General features: G+C 36.8%; 5 protein-coding genes across 6 annotated transcripts; 2 read left to right on the top strand and 3 right to left on the bottom strand.

The window, feature by feature from the left end:
- Positions 1–2,255: 2,255 nt before the first annotated feature.
- Positions 2,256–2,793, top strand: RB195_012637 (uncharacterized protein; the record flags this gene model as incomplete). The annotated part of the gene is made up of 3 exons (XM_064202097.1): positions 2,256–2,452; positions 2,587–2,599; positions 2,656–2,793. The coding sequence occupies 3 exons, from the start codon at positions 2,256–2,258 to the stop codon at positions 2,791–2,793; spliced, it is 348 nt and encodes a 115-aa protein (XP_064057978.1).
- A 2,916-nt stretch (positions 2,794–5,709) lies between these two features.
- On the bottom strand, positions 5,710–8,329 carry RB195_012636 (uncharacterized protein; the record flags this gene model as incomplete). The annotated part of the gene is made up of 3 exons (XM_064202096.1): positions 5,710–5,844; positions 7,656–7,795; positions 8,185–8,329. 3 exons carry the CDS (start codon positions 8,327–8,329, stop codon positions 5,710–5,712), a joined length of 420 nt encoding a protein of 139 aa, XP_064057977.1.
- Positions 8,330–8,686: 357 nt separating this feature from the next.
- On the bottom strand, positions 8,687–10,823 carry RB195_012635 (uncharacterized protein; the record flags this gene model as incomplete). The annotated part of the gene is made up of 5 exons (XM_013448971.2): positions 8,687–8,759; positions 8,835–8,929; positions 8,991–9,056; positions 9,576–9,709; positions 10,673–10,823. 5 exons carry the CDS (start codon positions 10,821–10,823, stop codon positions 8,687–8,689), a joined length of 519 nt encoding a protein of 172 aa, XP_013304425.2.
- Positions 10,824–11,949: 1,126 nt separating this feature from the next.
- On the bottom strand, positions 11,950–12,321 carry RB195_012634 (uncharacterized protein; the record flags this gene model as incomplete). Its single annotated transcript, XM_064202095.1, has 1 exon — positions 11,950–12,321. The coding sequence occupies one exon, from the start codon at positions 12,319–12,321 to the stop codon at positions 11,950–11,952; it is 372 nt and encodes a 123-aa protein (XP_064057976.1).
- On the top strand, positions 11,975–20,703 carry RB195_012633 (uncharacterized protein; the record flags this gene model as incomplete). Of its 2 annotated transcripts, none has more annotated exons than XM_064202094.1 (9): positions 11,975–11,995; positions 12,552–12,611; positions 14,185–14,298; positions 14,715–14,831; positions 16,513–16,665; positions 17,659–17,826; positions 18,728–18,802; positions 20,158–20,226; positions 20,686–20,703. In XM_064202094.1, 9 exons carry the CDS (start codon positions 11,975–11,977, stop codon positions 20,701–20,703), a joined length of 795 nt encoding a protein of 264 aa, XP_064057974.1. The 2 variants fall into 2 exon arrangements, with proteins under 2 accessions (XP_064057974.1, XP_064057975.1); XM_064202093.1 differs by lacking the exon at positions 11,975–11,995 and adding an exon at positions 12,454–12,464 and having other exon boundaries at positions 12,530–12,611.
- Between the last annotated feature and the right edge of the window lie 4,662 nt (positions 20,704–25,365).

The raw sequence follows: 25,365 nt of genomic DNA, 5'->3' as shown, positions 1-25,365 counted from the left end.
TTCAGCCACATTTATGCGAAAAATTTCATAAAAAAATCCCGATGAAAAAAGTGTGTTTGTACCGGGAAATCCGTGGATGTTGTTTGCTCGATGTTAGTAAATAATTTAATAAATAATCAATAAATATTTAAGTTTGTTTTCCTTACGAAAGATTTGAATTAAATATAGTTACACAGTTATGTTTCAATTGTACTTTTTTTCATTGGAACATAAAGCACATAGGATAGATTTGAGAATGGATTTATTTAATTAATATTTATTATTAACTAATTTATTTGATTTTCAAATAAAAACGATTTTTTCCATACATAACTCTATCCTATGTACTTTATATTCCAATTTTAGAAGCAATTACATTTACATTTGAAAAAAAACTGTGTTTTCTATTTAAAGTTCAAATTTTTCAAAAGAAGTTTTCGGTTCGAAAGAACAATTTTGTATAAATTTTGGGAGATCACATGGAATCATTCCAGTGTTTCCCCCCAACTATTGTTGATATCCAGCTTTATCTTTCGAGATAGTGTACATAAATGGCTTTCACTCGAAATACACATGGTTGTTTACAAAAGTTGTCGAATAAGAATAAAATCCTTATTACCCAGCCCTAGACTGCTCATTGAACGTTCTTCTATCCGCTTAGTTAACACGAAATCGGCTCGGAATTACACAATTTCACTAGGAAACGGGTGTTCGGATAATTGACATGAAATCAACAATTCTTTCATAGCAACGGAACGGAAATCATACGTTTCTCAGTGTATTTGTGAATAAGCTCTAACGAGGTATTCGAAAAATTCTCAAAATATATGCGGTTTATGGAGCTATCCAGGGTTTTTTTTTCCTCTCGTGCCAACGAAAGTAAAATGAAATTGTTTATGCTGATTCCTATTAGGTAACGAAGAAATTTACCAAAACAATGAAGCAAACCTTCAAAATACACTAACAAATTAAAATAGTGGTATAAAAGTAGGAGTAGGATAAAAATAAGCGGATTAAAACAAATAAATAAAGTAATTAATTAATAATTCAATTAAAGTAGTAGTATAAAAGTAGGAGTAGGATAAAAATAAGTAGATTAAAACGAATATTATTAGCATTATTAAATTTTATAATTTATACTATGAAATTGATAGCAGTAAATGTTACTAATAACAAATATTAGTGAGGTTTTTAAGGATTTAAATGAATAAAGTACCTTAGATGTTTTAAAATCTTTCTCAAAAAAAAAATAACGAGCAACCAGGCTCCTTCTCACATTAACCTATTCGATTTTCTAACTTTTCTGGATTGTTATTTATCCTAAAAATAAGAAAATATGTGTACAAAGCAGATACAGTGATTTCGACCTAGCTTTGAGTTTGAAATGAGCCATTCATTGAAGCCACGAGATTCACAGCTGCATCAACAAAATTCAGCCACATTTATGGAAAAAAGGTTAAGGAAAATTTCAACGATTTTTTTTGTGTTTCTTGGTGTCTCACTCGTTGATATGACTCAATTATAGTATTTCTGTTTCTTGTGTGAACATTTTCTGAGCCCATTAACTACATGAAAATTGAAAATATGCATAAGAATAAATTTTCGGTGAAAGTTAGTTTACGCAAAGAAAACTAAGCGAATAATATCAAATACTTGAAGACCTGTGTTCTAAATTTCTACAGTAATTTATTTCGATTTAAACCGAATGATCTTAACAAGGTTATCGATGTATCCTAGTGAACACCCAGAAGAAGTTTCGAGCTCAACATGCACTCTGATAAATTTTAATAATTCTGTTATAGATGTCCATTTTCACCTGGCTAAATAAGAAAAGTGAGGAAATGCATTCATACGTGTCAAAAATTGCTATGAAGGAAGTTTAAGAAATAAAGGGAAAGGGAGAAAACAATAATTTCCTATAGGATACGAAGGAAAGGACAGGAAAATATGGGAAACTTTCGGCAGCAAACCACGCTCTTTTTACAAGGATTCCAAGAAGGAAAAGAAGTAGTAATGGAGAAGAGTTAGTCAAACGTGAATCAGAACGAAGTGGCCCTCTAATGGGCACAAACTGAGCCTAAATCAATGAAAAGCAAAGGATACTTTGAAATCACTGAAGTGACTGCATGAAAAATCGAAATTAAAACGAGAATCCACGTTTTTGCGTGGAATTCGTCTATTCTATCAAAGTAAAAAATCCAGGAAACCTTTGAATTTTTACGTTACCACTGACAACCACATCACACAAACTTTTCGTATTTTCCCTGCACTTACATATGTCACGCGGTATCCCCCGTGATTTACGCAGCGCCTTGCGGTCATTTCAGGCTGCGGTCCTACCCGTTACCGCCACGCCACTCAGTGGCTTTGATTGCGTTCCGTGCCTTGCCTACCTTGCGCTACGACACCACATCGAATCCAATGTGCCGATATGCAAGAAGCGCCTTCGAGGACAACGTTACAGTGATGGTGCGTAATCCCATCTATGTACTTCAGGACACCTTATCCTTACTCAATTTACCCAATCCTTACCCATCATCGCATCGTACCGATTTACGCCACGGTGCCTGTGGATATGTGTGCCGTTCCGGCTTATCGATGATAAAGGATAAAGGATAAAGTGGGTGGCGTTAATCAATCCGCTTGGGATGCGCCCCCACGTTCACTTCAATTCAGAATCGTTTGAGGCTCACGAACGTGTACCTGGCCTATACAATGACTTGCTCTTACCGACTGCGCTACTCCCGCTCCGAGTGGTTCATTCCCGGTCCGTGTTATGAACGTAAAACTATATCGACTTCTAGATTTACGTAGTGTAACTCTCTGCACTAATAACTAACTTAAATAGTCAAACAACTAGTTAAATAACTTTAACTAATAGTTCCTACTACCCCCAGACATTTCAGGCGGTATCTCTATCCAAAACTTTCGGACTGAAGCGCTAAAGCTGACTGCTTTCCGGCGACTTTGTAAGTTTTATTTTGATATATCTACGGTCCGTCTTTATCATATATTTAAAGATATCGATAAGATTTAGACAAGATTTGGTATATCTACGGCCCGAAAGATGCGGCGCGTGCACAAGGCTGGCGCGCTCCAATCGAACTCCGTGTAGGAAATAGAGCGCCGGAACGCTCGAAGCTGTATCTTTCGGGCGGTTTCTTACGGCAGTTAGGAGGAAATGGACGGAATCAGCCCCTCCCCATAATCTACGATTCCGTATACGAATACTCCACCGGAAATCCGTACCCACCTCAGATTCGTTGGGTGATGTCTTTAAGCTTAGCTCATGTATGCTGCACTGAAATCAAAGAACTGGCTAAAAGTGGTGGATATCAAGTTTTAAACACTTAAAATAATTAGCCACCGCCTAGTACAGTACCACCTAAGGAGAAGAAATTGCTGGTACTAGAATGTTTACGGGCGCCAATCATGGATTGATGGCTACTCTTCGGATCTTCACAATCGCAGTGAAGAAAGAAGATAAGACAGGGAATTAGTCATCCATACAAATTGAAGTGTAGACGAAACGAAATTGTCATTAGGCATACGATAATTGTATTCCACAGTATATTGCACTTTATGGATGACATAGCACGGTAGGGATTAAGGATGACGCTAGCGGATATAAAAAAGCAGTGACGTCGCTCGGATGTCCGAATGAATAGCGATAATTGTTGAGTGTGGATGGTCAGTCAGCTAAGGTTCTGGCAATTTTGTGATTCTGTATGGATTAAAAAACTTTTTTTTTTTTTGACAATAATACCTTTTTACTGGAAAAGAAAAAAATCTTATATACATTCGTTTATTTCGTTTAGCTGTTTGATTAGAGTAACCAGTAATTTTTTTACAGTTATCGTTTGAGAACGTGTAGAAAGTGTTCACAATTGAAAGTACAAAAGAAAAACTTATAGCTCTGAGATTGTCACAGCTGAAAAAAAAATTTCATTGCTTTTTTTTCATAGAAAAGAATCACTTATATAATTCATCGATACCACTTTTCTTTTAAAAGAAATGAGTTCTTCTGTGAAAGAAATATTTTCAAAGGAAATAATAAATTTCTAGACAAATTTGTCATAAAAATAACATGTATGGAAGAGATTTTCCCTACAGAAATCCTGATTACAGTATTATAAAAGCGATTATTTCGTCGCTTAAATAGAATGTGGGGGAACAGTACTGGTAACATGACTTGGTCCAGAAATTTCTCCGATGTGAGATAAGCCGTACCACTGTTTTCGCTAGGAACTTTCAACAGTACTTTGTTTTATATAAAATATTCGAGGAATAAGGCAGTGAATACAACTTTTTATATCAAATGTAGGGATTTCAAGGTATGAAAAGAACATAAGCCTGATTTTTCGGGAAACGTTCCTCTTTGTTGAAAATACCTCACTGTAAGATCTGGTAGGATTAAAGGCATCACTCCACGAATCTGAGGTGGTACGGATTTCAGGTGAAGTATACGTAAACGGGATCGTAGATTATGGAGAGGGGGGTGAGTCCGTCCACTTCTTCCTAATTCCCGTAAAAAACGGCCCGGAAGATACGGCTTCGGGCGTTCTGGCGCACTATTTTCCACAAAGAGTACGACTGGAGCGCGCCAGCCTTGTTCGACGCCGAATCTTCCGGACCATTTTTTACGGGAATTAGGAGGAACGGGACGGAATCACCCCTCGCTCCTTAATGCGCTATCCCGTATACACGAATACTCCACCTGGAATCCGTACCACCTCAGATTCGTAGTGTGAGGCCTTTAGGGAGCTAAGCCTAGGAGTACACGGTTACTGTACTGACATCACTGATAATCAGTAGATTCGCAAACAATAGGATCCATGAAGAAGCGCTTAAGGGAAATGATATAAAAATGACTAGTACATAGAGTGTTTCCCGACGCGATAGGTTGAGTGATAGAGGCGGAACACGACAAAACCTATTACCTCTCTATCTGTTACCCGTGGAAACGGACTTATTGATAGAGAAAGCAACATCGGCGGAAAAGAAAGCTAATTATTGACATTGAAAAGCCGTTTCGAACACTTCGCTGTTTAAAAGCGGCTGGAACGAAGCAGATTATCTGTTTTTTTTAATCCATGGTGAATTACGGTACGGGGGGGGGGGGAGGGGATTGCCGAATTAATGGATATGAAAGATACGAAAGAAAGACAGCAGTTTTATAATTAGTATTTGTTGTATTCAAAGAGATATCCTGGATATTCGACATATTTAGTTTAAAGGTTGCCTGTTCATTGGCGTTACCGAAAATCTAAACCAATTTCCAAATGATTTTTTTAAATGATCTGAGGTGCAGCTTTTTTCTTCACTGACAACTTTGGATTGCCTTCAGTTCGGAATTGTTTCCATGCCTCAATTAATGAGTAGACATGGGGACTGCCCTGGCTGACATTGGGGATTCAAGTGCATAATTTTTTCTTAAAAGACAGTATTCACATCATTCCTGTTCTTTTTTCCTCCAACAGTGTCGTGTTACCTCTAAAGGTGGACAGAAAATTGAGGCGCGGTGATTCAAAATGGTTGTCGCGTAATATCCATAGAAGTAATTCATAGCATTCCATTTACTATTTTACACGCTTTTTAAATAATTCTTGTCCTGAAGATTGAACTCCTATTCCATCCCCTTACTCATCTTTTATTTTTGACATGATTGAAAATAAATTTAAATTTTTATTTCATAGAAACATTAAGGTCTATCAGTGGAATGTTTCAGTGTCAATGATTACAACTTCGATCCTGTTCTGGAAAACCCATTTCGACGTTAACAGTTCCTATATCCAACCATTCTTTTGGTGTTCCTCCATGAATGAATCGTTTTGGGACGATTAGAGTGATCCTTTTTTGACATGGCTGAAATTTTACACCTTAATTATTATAAATATGCTAAGAGATATGATGTTTGAAGAGACCGTTGTTCTTGTTTTTCAGCCAAAAAGATACGGTTTTCTCACGCGGCCACGGCGAAAAATCGGTTTACTTCCGAATTTTTTTCCATAGCCTTCACTATCCAGGTGAAGGCCACCGTGATGTTCACCGCTTTGACCTATGGATGGATGGACCGATGGAGCAGTACCGTTTCGTCCGTTAAACTGTACTGGTTGTGGGACGTACGCATCTGTGGTACATACATACTCGAAATCGCGGATTAAACACTGCCCTTTCATTATCTAATATTTTTGTTATTATTTATAATAATTATGAATGATTAATTAATAATTTATTCATTATTTTATACGAAACCTTCGAAATTCCTCGTAAGAAAACTTTGGAAGAGTCTACTTTATTACTCACCTATTACTACTACCTACTGGAACAAAGAGGGGATCCGTCAGACACAATAAACGCCTTATTTGGCTAGGATGCTGTCAAGAATCCACGAACCATCGGCCTCGTTTCTCTTCGAAGAATCCGAAGGACAGTGACTGATTTGAGTAATAAAAGTGGTAAATCACTTCTCACTGCTATCCTACATAATCCAAGATTGGTTCAGATAGGGATGGATGCTTTGTTTAAAGGACACAGGAATTTATAATTCAATCGATTAGAATCAACGTGTCCAGTTCCAGCGATTGAGCTTAGGCTGCTTAAGTTTGACAGGTTAAAGTCTGCAAATCACGAAATTGACGCGGTACGGAAACCCCAAGGAAAACCTAAAGTTTGGATTGTAGATTACAGAAACGAGCGTATCTGTGCCGATTTCCTGCTAATCGTCGTGAAAAAACGGCGTGAGAAACAGCATTTGTTCCTACGAGATACTTTAGGACGCGTCTGCCTTGGAGAAGGTGTCCTTTTCTACGGAATCAGTTGCAACGCACCGCGCACGCAGTGCGTCCACGAGTGAGTGCTCGAAGACTATTCAGGTCTCCTTACCACCCTTTTCAAGTGAAACCAATAAATTAGCGACCGGGAGGTTTATGTAGAGGCATGTTCTAACGTACTTCGTAGAAATTAAAGCGGTTCCCACGCTGTTTTTTTTAGGACGACTAAGGGAGAACTGAGCGAACCACGCTCGTTTCCATAATCTACAACTCGAACTCTACGTTTTCCTTGGAATTTCCGAATTACGTCAATTTCGTGGTACGTTGTCCATGAGATTGAGGGTTTTATATGGCAACTTCATCACATGAAGAGGTTGATCCTGATATTTACCTCGTTGACAACAACGTCACTTATTATTTAATATACGTATATTGCAATTATAATGTGGGCGGTGAGATTGGTTTTCGTCTAATACGTTCTTAAGTGTTTGCGCCTAAATAAGGATCAAATATCGTTAGACGAATCGAGCGTTTATATATTCGAATGTAAAAATTTCCGCAATAAAGAGACAATCGATAACACTCTTGGTTTGCTTCTAAAATTTTTCACAAATCATTGCAATAAATTTTTAATCCGTATTTTTTCACGTATGGGGCCTATATCTTTATAAAAAATTTTGTAAAAAAAAGTGTATCTTTATTAAAAAAAAGCTACTGCTGTCCTAAAATAGCGATTCAGAAAGTAAGAAACAAAGAGAAAATTGACCTTTTTTTTAATCCTGTACTTTTGAGATTGAAGTAGAGGCCTCGTGTGGATAACAATATATTCTACTTTTTATGGATGAAATAAAAATTAGCTAACTTAAATAGATCGCTAGAATTTCGAGAAATTTCCAAACGAACCCTTATCCCATCGTCGCAATCGTGATATATGTAGAGAACAGGTTCGATATCCGTCAATTCCCTGGTGGTTCCCGTGACAGCAAATTCACCGTTCTTATCGGTAAACTTTTCATCCAGCAAATCGTCTGTATCTCCCGGATCTAAAAAATACCTGCTTTACTTTTTTTCTGTAATTTTCTTCCAACAAACTGATGTTGATGTGAAGAAAAGTCTATATTTTCTCATTCATGTGCCAAATTAGAAAACATTACACCAGTCGAAGAAAAAAATTGAATAAAATGTAATAATAAAACACACCTGACTTCCAGAAAAAATGAACCCAAAACCTGGCAAACGAGAGAGTACCCTTTAAAAATTTTCTTCGGTAAAAAATAATAATTTTTTAAATATAAATATATAATAAATGAATAAATAAACAAATAAATTATAGGTAAAATAATAAATAAATAAAGGTAAATAATTTTATCGATTTATCGGTAAAAGCCAAGTTACTCTAGGAAATCCTGGTAAACCTCAACAAAATCCTCACTTCTGTCGAGGTCGTAGAGTTTGACTTTGGCATTTCTCAAACTTTTTTCTCCACACAACAATCGTCCTTTTACGGCAGCTCCTTGTTTACGGAAAGCAACAGTGAAGTCGAGAATAAATAGAAGTAGAAAATTAAACAATAACATAGCCTACAATAGCTATTTTATATCGGGATCCTCCTGGATTATCACAGGAAAAAGAAAGTTACTCTGAAATTCCCAGCGCTTAAAAAAAAAGAAAAGAAAGATTAAAAGAAAGAAAAAAAACAAGAAAATTCAAAATAACCTGGACAAGAGAAGCTACACAACTTGAAAGACATATTGAAGCTTCAATCTTGTACTGTACCGGAACATGGACCAAAAATTTAAGCTTTATAGAAATACACAATTGAGAACATCAGTAAAACATATGGAAACACAAGACGAATATTTCCAGAAAATTTGTAATATTGAAATTTTGCTGAGCTACGATGGTGTAGATCGAATTCGACATTCTTCCATAATTCACCATGGATCCACTCTCTCATCTGGATTTTCGTAACGATCAAGTGTATTGTTGCGTTCAGGTGATTTTCTTCTAAATTTGTTGAGAAAAAAATATGGATGAATAGTTTTCCATAATTTTTTTCCTATTGTTTAAGAGAAAACATACTGATCTCTTCGTCTTCGCCTTGTTATTAGGTCGACACGTTCTTCATCCTCAGTTATCGATGTTTCTAAGTTCCAGGTGCCCAAATCAAAAATATTCTAAATGCAGAAAAACTTAAGAACCACAGAACTTGTAGGGAATATTACGTAAATTTTGTACCGCTGGTGTTTTGCCTTCGGTTACATATTTTTTAGGCAGGAGAAAATTCAACTTGCGACGTCCAGGCTAAAAAAAAGGAGCTGAAATAAAATTTCCTGCATAATTTCGTTCCTACAGGGAATTTCGTGCAATCAAATCTGTTTGGATGGGAAGAGATCCATTGGAAATACATGTTGGAACAAATGCTAAGTTGATCTGTGGTCACCTGCATATTTTATCAACCACGATATTCACAATTCTGATTAAATCTTCTAGAAATTCCTCAAATTTCAGATATTCCTGTTACTGCTAGGATAAAGAACGTTTTAGGCTTTATCAATGGATTGATTGGTTTGTAAAAGATTTGAAAGGTGAAGGTTTTCACCTAATACAGGAAAATATAAAAGTTTGCTATCAAAAATGTAAGAAATTCCAAAAAAGTAAGAAAGAATTAAAGTTAAAAGTTAAAAAAAACAGCAATCAGCAAAACCCAAGTTTTCACTGTTAAGTTTCTCAAAATACTCGAAAGAATAACAATAAACAACTGTTGCAGAAGAGTTTGGAACTAATTTTATGAAAAAAAAAGAAAATCCACGTTCAGCTCACATTTTTTGCGTCGTCACAGTCATGATACACATTTAAGACTGGTCTCCAGTTGTTGCCTGACTTGCTACGTCCAACCATGTTGAATTGTCCAGCATCGTCGGAATGAGTTTGTTCGAGAAGCTGCCCCTTGCCGTCTACAGCAAAAAAAAAAACATTTTCTGTTCCTTGGTCCTTGATAGCCATGCAACCAGTAAATTTGCAGTTGTCAATTTTTGATTGGACATAGAATAATTAATAATAATCATTATCACTTGGACTGGTGTAGCGCAGTCGGTAGGAGACCCGCCGCTGTGGTCTAACGGTCGATGTTTCAAAATCGCCCTAATGCCAACTAAGCCTTTCATCCCTACGGGGTCGATCTATTGGTGCTGGAGTTGTCTAGGAGGATAAAAACTGTGACCCGGTCATCGACTGGCCCCGCAGGTCATTTTACAAGGCAACGCGAGTTCCAAAAAACCCCAACCATTACAAATTCCAGTAAAACCCGTTTTCGTAACCCAACCAACGTAATTTGAATGAATTTGATGGTTTCCCATACGTACAGATGATGGATGAAGGAAAGTTTTGGGAAATCGGTTCTATTCATCCAAAAGGAATAAGTAAAATTAAATTTGGATCATCGAGGCCGATGCGGAACGCGTCGCGTACGTGCGGATAAACATAGCCACCACCGACTGTGACTCGGGAGATCGCCCCGAGTCGATGCGAAACGGTGAATAGCGTATTCTCAGAGAATAAGGCTTGTGAATCACGACAGGATCGCGCTTAGGATAAAATTGGTTGAATGAAAAAAAAACAAATCCGTAAAATTCATTAGTTGACCAGCTTAAGTATCTTTCTTTTCGCTAAATACAGAAAGGAGAGACAAATAAACGTATCTAGAGTAAAATGAATAAAAATTTGACAACATAAGTAAGTGCAAAAGGTAAATATAAAAATATAATAAAAAGGACTTGAGTGTAGTTATGAAAAAATTTTAACTGTACTTAAACCAAATTTAAATTTCAGTTAAACGAGTAAAATAATCAATAAACTAAAATTATAAAATAAACCAATAAAAATAGTAATTAAATGAAAAATTAATTAGTGAAAAATACCTTCATCAACAGCCCATAATCGTACGAGAATTTGCCCTGCTGGATAACCACCACATTTTAGAGTTCCTTTAGCAGCTATTGATTTTTCTGCATCCGTAGTATGAACATAGAGAAATAATAGAAACACAGCGATCAACGATAAATGTACCATGCACCTTCTGAAATTAAAAAACAGATAAAATATTGCTTTAAGAAGCAAAAAAATCAAATAATTTCGTGTATATAGAATTCAGGATTTCTAGACATTCAGTAGCGAATTCGTGTGGAGAAGTCGATCGTCGGCTACCACTGATAACGATCAATTGCAGATAAGAGAACAGTTATTTCTGGATCTGAGCAAAACAACAGTTCGATCAAATGCTATTCCTCATGTTCAGCGCACATTTCGTTGTCATTCTCTGCCGAGAGAAAAAAAAAACTCAATTCAAACATTTCACAATTTTGCACAGGGGTTTTCGTGCACTTCCAGAAACTGGGTTCTGGCATTTAATTCGGTCGAAATTTCTTTTTTCGAAATTCGAAAATTTGAGAATAAACGAAGAAAAATGGTTCTGCGTCCGGCCAGTACGTGAGCGCTCCCAGTGGATTTAGCACGGGGGGTTTCCGGAGCAGAACAATTAACTTATTCTCCACGCATATTGAGCCTATTTAACCATTTATCGAACTCTTAATTAAATTGCACTGATTTTTATTCAAACGCCAGGATGAGCAGGACAGGACAAAACCAAAGCCAAACTCTTTCCGCACTTATTTGTCATAGAAATTTCAATCAAATACAAATCACAATCAATCAATATCAATTTTGCACCATAAACTGAAATTTTTTAACTGTATAGTAGGACCATATGCTACTGTCTGTACTCGCTGTCTGCTGAGTGTAGCTCTCTATGTTTACATGGATGCGGTAGCGTCACTTCAATTAAAGTAAAATCATTTAAAAAAACAAGAATAGGGACCCAATATTAAAAAATTGGATCATTTAACCTCTTCAGCCTCAGGCTCCTTAGTAAGGAGAGGACCTATCTGTTCTGTAATCTGTTTCTTTTTCTGGGAAATACAGTCGAGCAGTTGGCTGGCTGAAAAAATCACGATTGGTTCACGGATATGTGAAAAAATGTGAATTGATCGTCGATATATTAACAAGAAAAAAGAGATTAAAAAAAATATTAGTCAATAAAAATTAGGGATTAAACAAGTGAGAGGACGAGTTAATCACGTCATAACCTTTCTAGAATTGATAGAGCTTATTTTTCCAGAGATATAACTGCTGGTGTGTCTTATTTGATCTGCAAAAATTCCACTATGTGGTCTTCAGGAAATAAGGTGAGCTGTTCAGGATAAGTCATCCTTGTCTTGCGACTGGCGAAGTCTCGACGGGCATAGCGGATGCTTTTCCCCGCCTCTGCAGCTTCAGCCATCACTTCTGCTCTTCTCTCTTTAAGGTCTTCCTTTATCGCCTCTCTGCAAAGCCTTTCGACCACGGACGTGAGTTCTTGGTTCCCTGCAGCTCGTGCTGCTCCACGCTGACGTATCAGCTCAAGAGTTTCAAGGGACAGGCGCCTTTTGGTGGTTTTAAAACTCTCAGCCTTCTTCGCGCAGTCGTGAAGGTGTTCAACAAGCCGGTCATATTCCTCGTCGATGTTGTCCATTGCGGAATCTTCCAAAAAGCCGGATAACGTAGCGAAGAGATCCCAGTTGATGACAGTTCTGCGAGTTCTCCCTCTGAACTTGGCGGCTTTCTCTTCTCTCCTTGTGAAGGAAAATCTTCCTCGCAGGAGGCAATGGTCCGACTGTCCGTATTTTTTGTTACTTATAATATTATACTTAATTTGACAATTAACTTATTAATTTTTGAAGAATTTCCACAACGACATTACAGAGTTATACAGAAGAAATCATAGCCTATACGTCTTCATTGCTTAAAGATGGTCCTGTACAAGTATGCTCTTCATATAATTTTTTTCATAACACTTTCATTTTACTACAAAAATATGTAGATTACTCAAATATGTTGGAATCGATCAAATTTTACCGAAACAATTGATCAAAGACAAGAGATCAGTGGTGCTTCTGTCCTTCTTCGGTTTGAAGATGTGTTATGGAAGTAAAAAAAAAAGACGTTTAAGAACTATTTGGTAATATTTTGCAATAATACCTTTGATCCATTTCTGTAGATCAATTATTTCTGAATATTCCACTTCCATGGATCTTTTTGCATTGAATTTTTCAAGACAATCTATCTCGGAGATTGTTAAGTGGAAGTTTCATTTCGCTTAGAGTAACGAAGCCTCCACAGACGCAACTTTCACTCATTTAAATTATTAAAAGGAATAATAAACAAGAATACAAAGAATAATTACAATTGAAAGGAAAAGATGAATGAATCAGTTCGCTTTTGTATTTTTCAGCTGTCCAGAACCCGAGGTTTCAATCCCTTAAGTCTTTTCCGCACATTTCGTAGCTTGAAATCACTGAACATTTAGTTTATTTTCTAGCACATGAACATGGAATCTAACGGTACACTAGCACGCCTCAGTAGTGCAGTAAATAAATAAACAAACTAGTTGAATACATATGTTAGGGGTAGTAGTAGACGAAAACCTCATCACAACTCCTTTTACAACCGTTATTACGGCAATTAATTGAACAGTATGTTATTTGTTTGGAAATCATAGTGTTTTCAACACAATACTTTTCTAATTCAATTCTTGAACAAGAAATTTGACGTACAAGTATATAGCTTTAGTTATGATGGATAACATAGATAGAAAAAACAGTTCCACTGCCATAAAACTATATATTTAATAAAGTGTTTATGTAGATTACAACATACTCGAAATGCGGATAATACAGGGTGTCCTCGAAATCGTGGTGCACTTTTGACGAGTCACAGAAAAGCAACAAAACATGAAAGCAAAGTGAAATCTTTACTCAAGTAAAAGGAAACTCGTCAAGTTTCTTACCGATTCACTGAAGTTCGATGTGGCTTCCATTTGCTGCCCTAAACACATTTAAACAATACTCATACCAACGAAACTCATGTTTTTTCCACACAAGTTAAGGATCTGTGGCATAACAGAATGAGCAACGTCTATGATTCTCTCTTTCAAGTGATTAATGTCCTAGTGGCCATGGCATGACAGAACTTCTGCCTATCCACCACTGGTAGCGGAATGTTATTCCTATGTGATGCGACACGCGACGATGTTCACGTTGCACTTTGCTCACGGATTCGAACATAGGAGCCCTCAGAACACACTGAACCTTCCTCTGTCCCGTCCACATCTCGGCTGGCGTGGGCGACGGCTGATCCGGTGCTGCACAGTTCGTGCTCAACACGCACCAGTGCGCTTACGGATCATAGTGAGGAAATTTGGAGGGTTTTCCTTTCATCTGGTGAAGGTTTCACATTTCTATCTGGTTCTGTTACCTTCCTGTGACCGGTCAAAAGTACAGAATGACTTTACGGTCACCCTGTATTCGATAGTTCGAAAAAGATATACTTATCATAGGAACAAGAAGTCCACAAAGTACACGACGAGTTGCTAAATTGCTTAAGAACTCTTGAAAAAGAAATTGAAAAGTATGACAGAACCAAGACGAAACAGATGAACGAAATCCGTATGGTTAGTTATTAATAGCTCTGTTAAAGGCATCACCCCACGAATCCACGAGATGGTACGGATTTCAGGTGGAGTATTCGTATACGGGATGGGAGACTACGGAGAGGGGGTGATTCCGTCCATTTCTTCCTAATTCCCGTGGAAAACGGCCCGGAAGATACGGCTTCGGGCGTTCTGGCGCACTAGTTTCTACAAGAAGTTCGACTGGAGCGCGCCAGCCTTGTGCACCCGCCGCATCTTCCAGGCCGTTTTTTTACAGGAATTAGGAAGAAGTGATCGGAATCACTCCCCTCTCCATACCCTACTGTCCCGTACAAGAATACTCCACCTGAAATCTGTACCACCTCAGATTCGTGAGGTGATGCTTTAAGGAAAAAAGTCAGATCCTGAAAAATTCTAGTAAGAGCACTTATTCCCAGCTATCAGCTCAAATCACCGAACTCACTGATCGTGTGGAAAAAGCACGTCTGCGAGAAAATGAACTTGCTGAAAGAGTCGCAAGATGGGTGGAGTATTTAAAGGAAGAAAAAGAAAAGGTTCCATTTATTTTATGAATATTTTTAAAACCTATATATATAGGAGAGCTGACTGCTTTTGCTATTTACGGATCTAGTGGGAAGAACGGGAACCGTGCAGGAACAGGTCTGAAAGTACGATCGCCGCGAAATGTTTTTTTTTTTCTTCAGAAGTGGCATTGGTAATTCCAGAACAGAATTCCACAACGATTGCACCTCACGCTAGGACCTATATGTGTCTTCTTTGATCCATTGTATCTTCCCTCAGGTGGCAAATCTATGTACAATTTCCTGAGCCGCTTCTGATTCTTCTTACATGAATAGACACCGGTATTTTTTGACGCAAACACGGTAACAGTCCGAAAATAGAGCTCGAACGGTAGATAAACAGGATACTGGACTAGATCAGGGATCCTGAAAAGGTCCATTTAGATAAAAAGTTGTCACAGAGGAATATTGAACGCAAAGGAAACTGTTAGTTTTCTAACCTTTTCTCCTCCTCTTTTTCCAAAATTTCCAGATATTTATGGCTGCTTCAATCATGTTCGAATTCCCTCTCGGATTCTGATTCCGCAAAGTTCTCGCACCTGGTCTCTTTCTTTTTGTCGTTTTTCACTAAAAAAAACTCCTGGCATTGATAAGAACCACACCTAGGAACTGAAATATCGCTCATGGCTAAAAAACCAGAAGTCGTTTGATTAGTGTAACGTAACGCTGCGTAACGTTGCGTAAACATAACTGTTCCCGAAGCAGTGTAGGCTTACATAGGAGACATGTGTTAAGGTCCCAATCACAAGAATCACAACAATCATAATCACAAGAACTGGAGAAAAGCGTTTTGCGAAAAGAGAAGGGCAAGTCTGAGAAAAAAAATCAATAATGTATAGTGGATTTTGTAAGTACGGGGAGTCTGATCCAAATTTTCACTTTGACAGCTTACCCAGGCAGATAAGCACCGAATTTGTCCCAACACCAACAGCTCGGTGGCTCCGGAATGGTACCCTTAAGTGTCACTCTAAATTGTAAGGATAATCCGAAGCAGCAGCTTTCGCTCAAAATTCCGTCACTGAAATAGAGGTCAAATTTGACCTACGGTATGTGCAGCGCTGTCGATAACGGGTCCGCTGTAGGCGCGCTGGCGATGATTTGAAGCCGCTGCAGTGTCAACCAAGGGATTTTCATCACTCCAGGGTCAATAAACTGGTTCCAGATTTGTCTGGAAGGACAAAAACAGAAAATTGGTCAAAGGTGGAAAGTTGGTCTTGGCCCTCGTAAGTCATTGTATAGCCCAATATCCGTTCCAAAACCTCGACGATTATGAATTGCAGTAAAATACGTTGGCGCATCCCAGGTGGATCGATACGCCAGTGATTTTATCCTTTTTTAATTTTAAATTTGATCTATTCAATCAACCACATAATCGAAGAGATCAGCGTTAACACGAGAACAGTAGATATCCGAAGCAAGCGATACCGGAGATACGTTGAGTAGCCTGACCTTTAGCTGATCGATCGATTGATCAATGATAGCTCTGTGGATCCCTCAGATGACAGATCTTAGCATTAAGTAGTAACATATATATTGTATATGTTACTGCCGTTTTTATTAATTCCTTGCCTCTTACTCTGGGCACGCCTTTGAGCGTAATAAATAAATAAATAAATAAATAAAACATGTACACAGCAAAGAACAACGTTTCCAGATGTTATCGCGTGGATCACGCCTTTACGCTACGGGAACACTTTCTGCAACCATCTCCGAAGATATCGAATATAACATTAATATGTTGATGCAAATGCGAGACAGGGTTGACAAGAAACTTCTCGAAATTAAGGAAAGAAAAAGAGATCACAAGGTTTGCGAGTTACAAGAGCTAAAATTTTAAAAAAGATTATAAAGAGATTAAAGAAAGATTAAAGATTATAAAATGGTATACCTTGATGATAACGTCCAGAAGGAGAACGAGGACATATAATTAGGAAATGATTGAAGGCAGCGTATTCCGGTTCGATGTGGTGCGTAACCCAGAGCGAAAGCGTGAGGTTCAGGGAGTAGATTCCAAATTCCAGAGTGGTTTCGCAAATTTTTTCCAATCTTCGTAAGGGAAAAACGGAAGAAAAAGCCGTTTCTCACGACAATTTTAGCAGTTACGCCTTTGCGCACGCGCCGCATCCAGGAGCGAGCGGTCGAGGATCAGTGATGATTCCTTACCAGCTTATTCAAGTCAAACCAACGAATGGGCTGCTGAGGGGACCGGAACGTGTACATGGAATAGCGTTCTAACGTATCTCGTAGGAACAAAAGCGATTCCTACGCTGTTTCTCACGACGATTAGGGAAAAATGAGTGGGAACCACGCTGGGTTCCGCAATCTACTCCCGGAACTCTACGCTTTTGCTGTGGTTTTCGCTCCAGTCAAACTGGGATACGCTGCCTTTAGCCTGTTGCGTACAGGAGCATAGAAATCTGCTATAACTTACCGTCACATCATTTCAACAGCAGCATTGAAGAAATAGCATGCTAGTTAAGGAGAGAGCAGATTTTTCTTTTTGAACAAAAATTAGTTAGTGCTCAGCGTAGAAGCGGTCACTTTTCCGCCATTTTTTTCTCGTAGTAGTCAAGGAAGTTAGACGTAAACTATTTCCAAAAAACCATTACAAAAAAAACAAACAACAAAATCCAAAAAAAAAACATTTTTCGAACAATTACATTTTATTCGCGTAAATTTTCCCAATTTTCAGTGAAATTTACGGAAATTTTTCTAATCATTGTTTTCGTGTCTTTATCGTAAAATTATTTGGTGTAATCAAAGAGAAAGAACATCAGATAATTAATGAATTTAATTTAAGATTCAACTAAAACTGTTAAAAACAGAAATGATACAAATGCATCGAGAACTGGGGAAATGGGATAAAAAATATGATGAACTGAAAGAAGCAACAAAACGTATGGAAGTGTCACGTGGTCAGCTGCTGGAAAGAATAAAGGAACAACGACAGAAAGAAACAGCCGTTAAGGTATGATCAATATTGATCTTAGGCAGATCAAACGGATAGAACGTAATTTTGTGAATTCACGAAGTCAAATCTTATTCCTGAAACAATGAAAAAAGAAAATCTCTTGCAAATCATACATAATAATTCGTATCTTAATGAAGTAATAAGTATCATTTGCAGCTGTATTATAGAAAAATAATTGAAAATTAAATTTAAATTGGTTATTTGTATTTCATCTGCATTACGCACTTTTTTTTATTTTCTAATGGGATTTTCATGAATTTTTATTCAATCATTTGACACGATTATTTTCCCAATGTATCTTTCCTTCTGTTTGCGTCGATACCTGTAATTTTTCTCATTCTTTGGGAATTTTTTCTCTCCAAAATTGTATTCTGTTTTTTCGTAGCGGATAACATATCTGACATATTATTCCCGAAGAAAAGAAAAGGCAAATAATAAATTTAATAAATAAATAACGGAATTATTATTAATAATAATAATAAATAACAAACAAACTTTAATAAATCACTGCAAATAATAAATTTGACGCCGAAATTCTTGAAAATTTTCTGACTCAGACAAAGTGTATTCTTTCTTTTTTTCTCTTTTTTTTTGTGCACCATTGGTATATAGGAATAAAGAAAAAAATTACTAAATACATTTATATTTTATTAAAATAGGAGAGCACTACCGCATAGTTCTGTTTATGTTAGCATCATAAAAACATTTTTTTGACTCCTACAAAGTGTATTCTTTCTCTTTCTTTCTCTTTTTTTAGTGCGATGAATGTGATTGAAGAAAAATAAGTGAATGCATACATTTATATTTTATTACAATAAGAAAGTACTACTAATTTTTTTTATTTTAGCATCATATAAAAATTCGAAGGAGGACATAGAGTTAATAATCTCAGTTTCAGTTGATATGCGTAGAACTGGACAGGAAACTTCATGAACTTTGCGGAACAGCTGCAACCACGGCACATCACTGCAAGGTTCTTCGTTTTTTTTTTCGCATTTTTAACTAAAATTTATTGTTTATGCAGGAGAAAATTAGATTAAGGTAGGATTTCCATAGAACTCTTGAAGCTGTTTATAAGCTTGATGAATGTAATGTCAGAACCTCAGATAATAGACCCCAGAATAATGTAGAAATAAGTGAACTACAAAATAAGTAAATAAAATAAAGTAGTTATACAAATAAATAAAAAAAGTAAATTTTACGGATATTATAGACGGGTTTTCGACTAATAATATATTGGTCTCTCGGTGCCGGTCTCTCTAGAATGCGTATTTTCTATTTTCATTTTTTATTCTTCATTATTTTCTGGTTTGGGTAAAATTCTTGAAGAAAATTGACTGAAAAAAACAGTAGCCGAATCGTGCTGAAATATACACACATACTTGATCCATGTAGTGGCGAATGCATGAGGAAATGGGACAATGCTAACCCTAAAAGCAGTATACCACAAGTCTGACGGAAATCCGCCGGAAAAGCTGGACATGAAGTTGTAGACCAAGGAATCCAGGGTGGTTTCACTCATCTCTACCTCTAGTTGTCTCTACCACTGAACTCGTCGTAAAAAAAAACAATGTGAAAGACGCAGTATTTTCGACGAATTCAGTTGCAACGTGCCACCCTCGGGCACGCGCCGCATCCAGCTGCGAGCGGTTAAAAATCGATGAGATTTCCTCAGCAACTTATTCGAGTAAAACCAACGAATATGCTGCTAAGGGGACTGGAGTGTGTGCAGAGGGTCGACGATCGATGAGGTTTTTTTTAGACTCGAGGCAGCCGTAAGGTTGGCATCCCATTAAATGGGGTCAATCTAGCGCAAAGGATGGCAAATTTCAAAGGTTACACGGTTAATCTGGCCCGTAGCTGTGGATAACTCGAAAGAGATCATTTTCTGCTCGTCTTACATAACGGATGACGTGAGTAGAGCGTTACAACCAGTTTGAACATTGAAATGGGATCAAATCCTCGAAGGCAAGGATCATTTTCGGAGCACATCGAACACAATGTCATGAAGATGCTCTTTTCCGCTCATATGTGGATTGATGATGTCTTTTCACCAGCCTGTTAAAGTGAACCCAATGAATGGGCTGCTGTGAGTACCGAATGGGCACACAGAGGAGCGTTCTAATGTATCTCGTAGGAAAAAAAGCGGTTCCCGCGGCGTTTTTTGCGACTAATAAGGAAGTGTAAACAGAACCTCCTCAGATCCCGCAATCTACAACCCTATCTGTAGCTTTTCCCTCGGATTTCCTTACCAGATTCGTGGAATGTTGTTTCTAAGGGGTAAACGCGTTAGAGCTTCAACAACAGATCAGTTGGCTAAACATTTAGGACTACTGTTATCCTGGCCACGGTCTTAACTGTCAATTTTCTGTAACAACAACTTCGGCGAGTCAAGAGGTACGTCAGGAGGTTTTTTTTTTCTCAAAAAAAAGCGCATCACAAAATTGACGTAGTGTGGAAAACTGATGGAAAACATAGAAATCAGGATGATTGGATTACGAATACGATGGCGTGGCACCATCCAATTTCCCCTACTCGTCCTAAGAAACGTTATGGAGAACGGCGTTCGTCTACGCGCCATACTTGTGCACGCGTCGCATCCACATGCGAGCGGTCAAAAATCAATGACGTCTCCTCAGCAACCTATTCAAGTATAGCCAACGAATAGGCTGCTAAGGAGACTGGAGCTTGCGCAGTAGGAAAAGGGAGACGGAAAAGTAGGGAAATTGAGTAGGGTCACGCCTTTTTTCGAAATCTACACCCCGAACTGTATGTTCGCCATCAGATTTTCTCACAACGATAATTTTGTGAAAAATTACCTTTAAATTATAGGAATTCACTATATTTTTATTTAAGGGAACAACATTTGCTTGACCACTACAATTACGAAAACAGATCGATTTATAAGTGTTCTTTTTTTTTATAAAGGTGTAGACTTGACGAATAATTAATATCAGATTTTTCCACAGTTTTTTTTTGTGAAATAAAATGTTTTTCAATTGATATTTTGATACAAATGGATTGTGGCAATTTTTTCGTTTGTCAACATCATGATTATCGATGATTAGGGACTCACGAGTGGATTTCATGATCCCTGATTTCCGTGTGTTAACAATCGAGTACGGTGTTTTACGTTGAGCGCCACAAAGCTCCACGAACGAGAAAATCCAGCTAACACATGCACGAAAGGATTCAAAAAGTATAATCCATTATCCTGAGTGACATTTCCATGCATGAGTGACAGATATGAAACGTTTCTGCAGTTTTCTTCAGGAAAAAAGGTTGATAAATCTTTTCATACACCGTAATATGAATTAGTCTTGATCAGGATAACTGTTTTTTTTTTTGTAAAGCTATTTATTTCTAAGAGAAACTACAGGAATTCTTTATGAAGGGCAGTTCATTAATTATAATATTTTCACATTATTAGAGAATATTCGTCTTGTTTTATTCTTCTTCTAACTTAAGCTACTCAAATTGATCAAATATCCATATCTCACGATTTTTTTTGTGTTCTTCGAGCACAGTAACCAATATGGGTGTGTTTTGAATGATTGTTCTGCTGCACTAAAGAGTATATTTGAATATTTCAACCCATATGGATGGATCACATGGATAACACAGAAAGTATTCTCTTCAAAGTAAGTTTTTTCTGCGATATTTGATCACAAGCATCTCCTGATCAACCTCAGGAGGCTTTATTTTCTTAAGCACTTTCTGAAATAGGTACCTTTTTTAATTAAATTGGTCATACATGTTACCGTGGCAGTAAGATATATCACCTTCATGGAGTTCTAACGTATCCAGTCCTTTTTCATCTGAAAGCAACGAATCTTTCCTGGAAAAATCCTTTTAGGCGAGAAATCCTTTAAGTGAGAAATTAAATTTTTACTCTTTTCGCTGATTAATAAGGTAACTTTTGACGAATGCTCTTAATTTCACATAATATCGCAAGTAGAAATGTGAATTTTTGTTCTTTCTAGGAGATAAAGATTAATTTGATGAAAAATAGATATAAAAATTATCAAAAAATAATTTGGGGGAAAATTCTGAAGAATTTAAGCTGAAGACATTCGATTTTTCCTCAAAAAAAGTGTTGAAGAGCAAAACATGAAAAGTGAATTTATAAACTTCCTCTTTCTTTTAGATTCGTTCGTATTGTGCCGAAATTGCTACCTGAAAAAATTAGAAATAATAACAAATAAAAATAGACGAATAATAATAATAATAATAATAATAATAATAATAATAATAATAATAATTTGGCACTGGTTGTTCAAAATGGTTAGTTAGTCGCCTAATGATTAAATACATGATCTCCCTTGGTTGAGTTACCATAATAGGCTCGCCTAACTTCCCTAATGTACTCCTCAGGCTCCGAGTTAATTTGGTCATTCAAACTAACCATGGTTTTGCACCCTATTTTATTAACTGGCAAGATCTTTTCAGTGGACTTTTTATTTTCTGTAAGAGAAGACCTTATTTATCATTTACAAAGGCAGCTGTTTTTGTTTTTACAGTCAAAAAATAGAAATTTAAAGAAAATTTTGTTCTAACCCCAACGTCATATCTTTTTCTTTTTTATTGCAGCATTGATTAATACGAATAATAAAGTAAACAAATAAATATAATCTAATATAATATAATAATGTCAACGGAAATTTCAACTAATCAAAACTGAAAACAGAATCGTTTAGATCAAATTGGTACGTGAGGTTCAACTTATGTACACGGAAGAGCGAGGAAATTATATTTGTCTGTTTCTTTTAAGAATTTTTTTTACTCTAAGACTTGTTTAAAATTTTGTGGATGACTTATTGTCGCATGAACACTTGGAATGTCCTTAATCATTAAGTTTAGAAACATCTGTTTTACGACTTCGAAAGGATTCCAACGGTAATGGCTGTAGAATTATTTGGAAAAGTGGAGAGAATATTTATCATTTCTCTATACCTCACACTCTCAACTATCTCGTTTTTTTTGCACATTATTTTCATTCTGGTAGGTGATCGGATAATTTCACTTTTCTTATGCTCAAGTGCTGTATGTGAAAAATTCCAGGGTGCGAGAAAATTGTGTGGTTGGAGATCAGAATTTGCTTATACACTTCTGCTAGGTTCCTCACTTTTGTCATGCGTTAGGTTTGCGACAGAATTTATTGCATGCTTCATCACAATACTGGAATGGCAAAAAAGTCACCCACTGTAGATTGTAAGTGTTTTTTTTTGTAATTTTTTTCAAACGAATTTTTTTCAATGCAATAAAGTGAGGACAGGATTCATTAAAAGTTCACGGAATGTTCCTGCGCAGAGAACGAGGTCAAAAATCTGAAGGGACTTATCTTGAAGTCGTTTTCAGTCGCTGTGTTGTCTTGATCAATTCACTAAAAGGCCACGATTACGGCATTACGGTATAGGTGTACGGTAGGGCACACTATCCTTCATATGTTCAGAATGTGGCGAAAAGCACCAATTTTGGCGCATCCTTTAATTTTTTCTCGGTCCGCACCTCTAACATCTGCCGTTTCAAGAAATTCAGTGTGTTTCAGGTTCTTGGATCTTTCTCTCTTGCACCGTATTTTACCGTAGTACTAATAAATGTGGGTATAGCTGGTCATCGTATTCTTTGCACAGGTTTTCCATTTATTCCAAACACCACACAACATACGTTCATCGCAAAGGTTAGTTGAAATTTTTGATTCTGTTCTGAGAAGTTGGACAAATCCACGAGGTAAGTTGCGGTTAAAGGCATCATCCCACGAATCTGGCGTGGTATGGATTTTCGTTGGGGTTTACCTACATCGGGTCATAGATTATGAATACAGGATTCCTTACGACGTCCTCTATTGCAACACGCCACCATTACGTCGAAAATAAATTCGGTCGGACGCTCCGATGGGCAAATCCGAAAATGACTTAATTCAGGGGGAATGCAAAATAAACCACGAAACAACCAGCAGAAGGAGTAATTTCCTGGTTAATGTAGTCAGTCCTCATTTAAGCAGGGGTCGGAGTCACCTCCATGAAAATCCTGCTGCAATTCCACTCGAGACTTCTGACTGGACTGTCACTGTCGTTCCTCCAAATAGGTTTTCGACGAATCGTAGGCGGGGGCGGGGCGGGAGGGTGGCGGGTTGCAATGGGGGACGTGGTAGGAAAAGTCGTCTGTTTATAGTGATGCAGGAAGAGAGATGAGCGAAACCATTCATGTATTCAAAATATACTATCCGATATAGGTATACTCCAACGAAAATCCATACCACGCCAGATTCGTGGAGTGATGCCGCTTTAATCGCTACCAGTCCAATCTTCTGGATTGTGTTAAAAAGTCTCCTTAAAAGAGCACATAATTTTTTTTAGTAGTTTTCTTCCTCGAATTCTATGCATTTGAACTAAAAACTGCTTTCATTTAGATCACCGCGCTCATTTTCTTCTTGATATTTGCGTTTTTTGTTGCTATCCTGAATACAGACGTGATCGGAGTACGCTGGCTTACAACATATTTGACTTGGGCAAATATGGTAACACGTAATTCAGCACTTCTTAATTTGTAAGGATCGAATATTATCCTGAATCAGAACCACTTTAGTTAGAATTTTACGAAAAATGCTTTTTTTTTGAAGATTAAATGAACTTTCCAATATTATCGTTGGCGTACTGAATCTTATTTCTTTCTCAATACTTTTTTCCATATTGTACTACAAGGGATTGTTCAAGCTCAGAAATAATAGAGAAGTTAATATGACCTTGCAGGTAAGTGTCCTATCTACCTTAACTCTTAGGATTGAATTTGTAAAATATTTATTTATTTATTTATTTATTGAAAACACTTGCAGGTGTGCCATAAAACAAAAAAAAACAGGATGGAAAAGAGTTAATAGTAGTTATTTACGTGTGTAATGTGTTAATGGTTGAGTTTTGAAATTTTTATGTTGTTTTCATAACAAACCGAAAATTAAAATTTATCTTATAAGCGTTAAATGAGTAATTCTAAATCTATTAATTTAACACTTATGAAATAAAAAAATTAAAATAAGAAATGCATTAACAGTAATAAATTACTGTTAATGTGGTGTCTAATAGTAACTAAATTTACTAGATATGGCTGATAGAATTTATTTGGGCACAAGAATCAGAACTAATTAAAGAAATACTCTTCAACTTCATCTTCGATTCAGGAAAAACCTTCTTAGCCAACTTTTTCTTCCACACTTTTCTCATTTGTCTTACATTAATAAAAAAATAAATAAAACAAAGGTGAATGCTACAAATTTTTGCCCTTTTTAAAAACGGAGTCTTAGAACATAAAGTTTTTTTTAGGATTTTATTTTTTCCCTATTCTTTTACTAGCTTCAATCTCTAAATTATTTTGGGATAGAAACTCCTGCAAATGAAGACAAAAATAATTAAAGCTCTATCAAACGAAGAATATTTCGTGATTCTTTAAAAAAAAACGAAAAAAAAAACTTAAGAATCAAACTTAAAGGAACCCTCCAGGTATGTTAGCCCTTTTAAATAGATATTTTAGATATATTTA

The sequence above is a fragment of the Necator americanus genome, chromosome V (genome assembly GCF_031761385.1).
Source record: "Necator americanus strain Aroian chromosome V, whole genome shotgun sequence".
Classification (NCBI taxonomy): domain Eukaryota; kingdom Metazoa; phylum Nematoda; class Chromadorea; order Rhabditida; family Ancylostomatidae; genus Necator; species Necator americanus.
The sequence above is the reverse complement of the archived record's forward strand: the minus strand, read 5'-3'. Positions and strand labels throughout refer to the sequence as shown.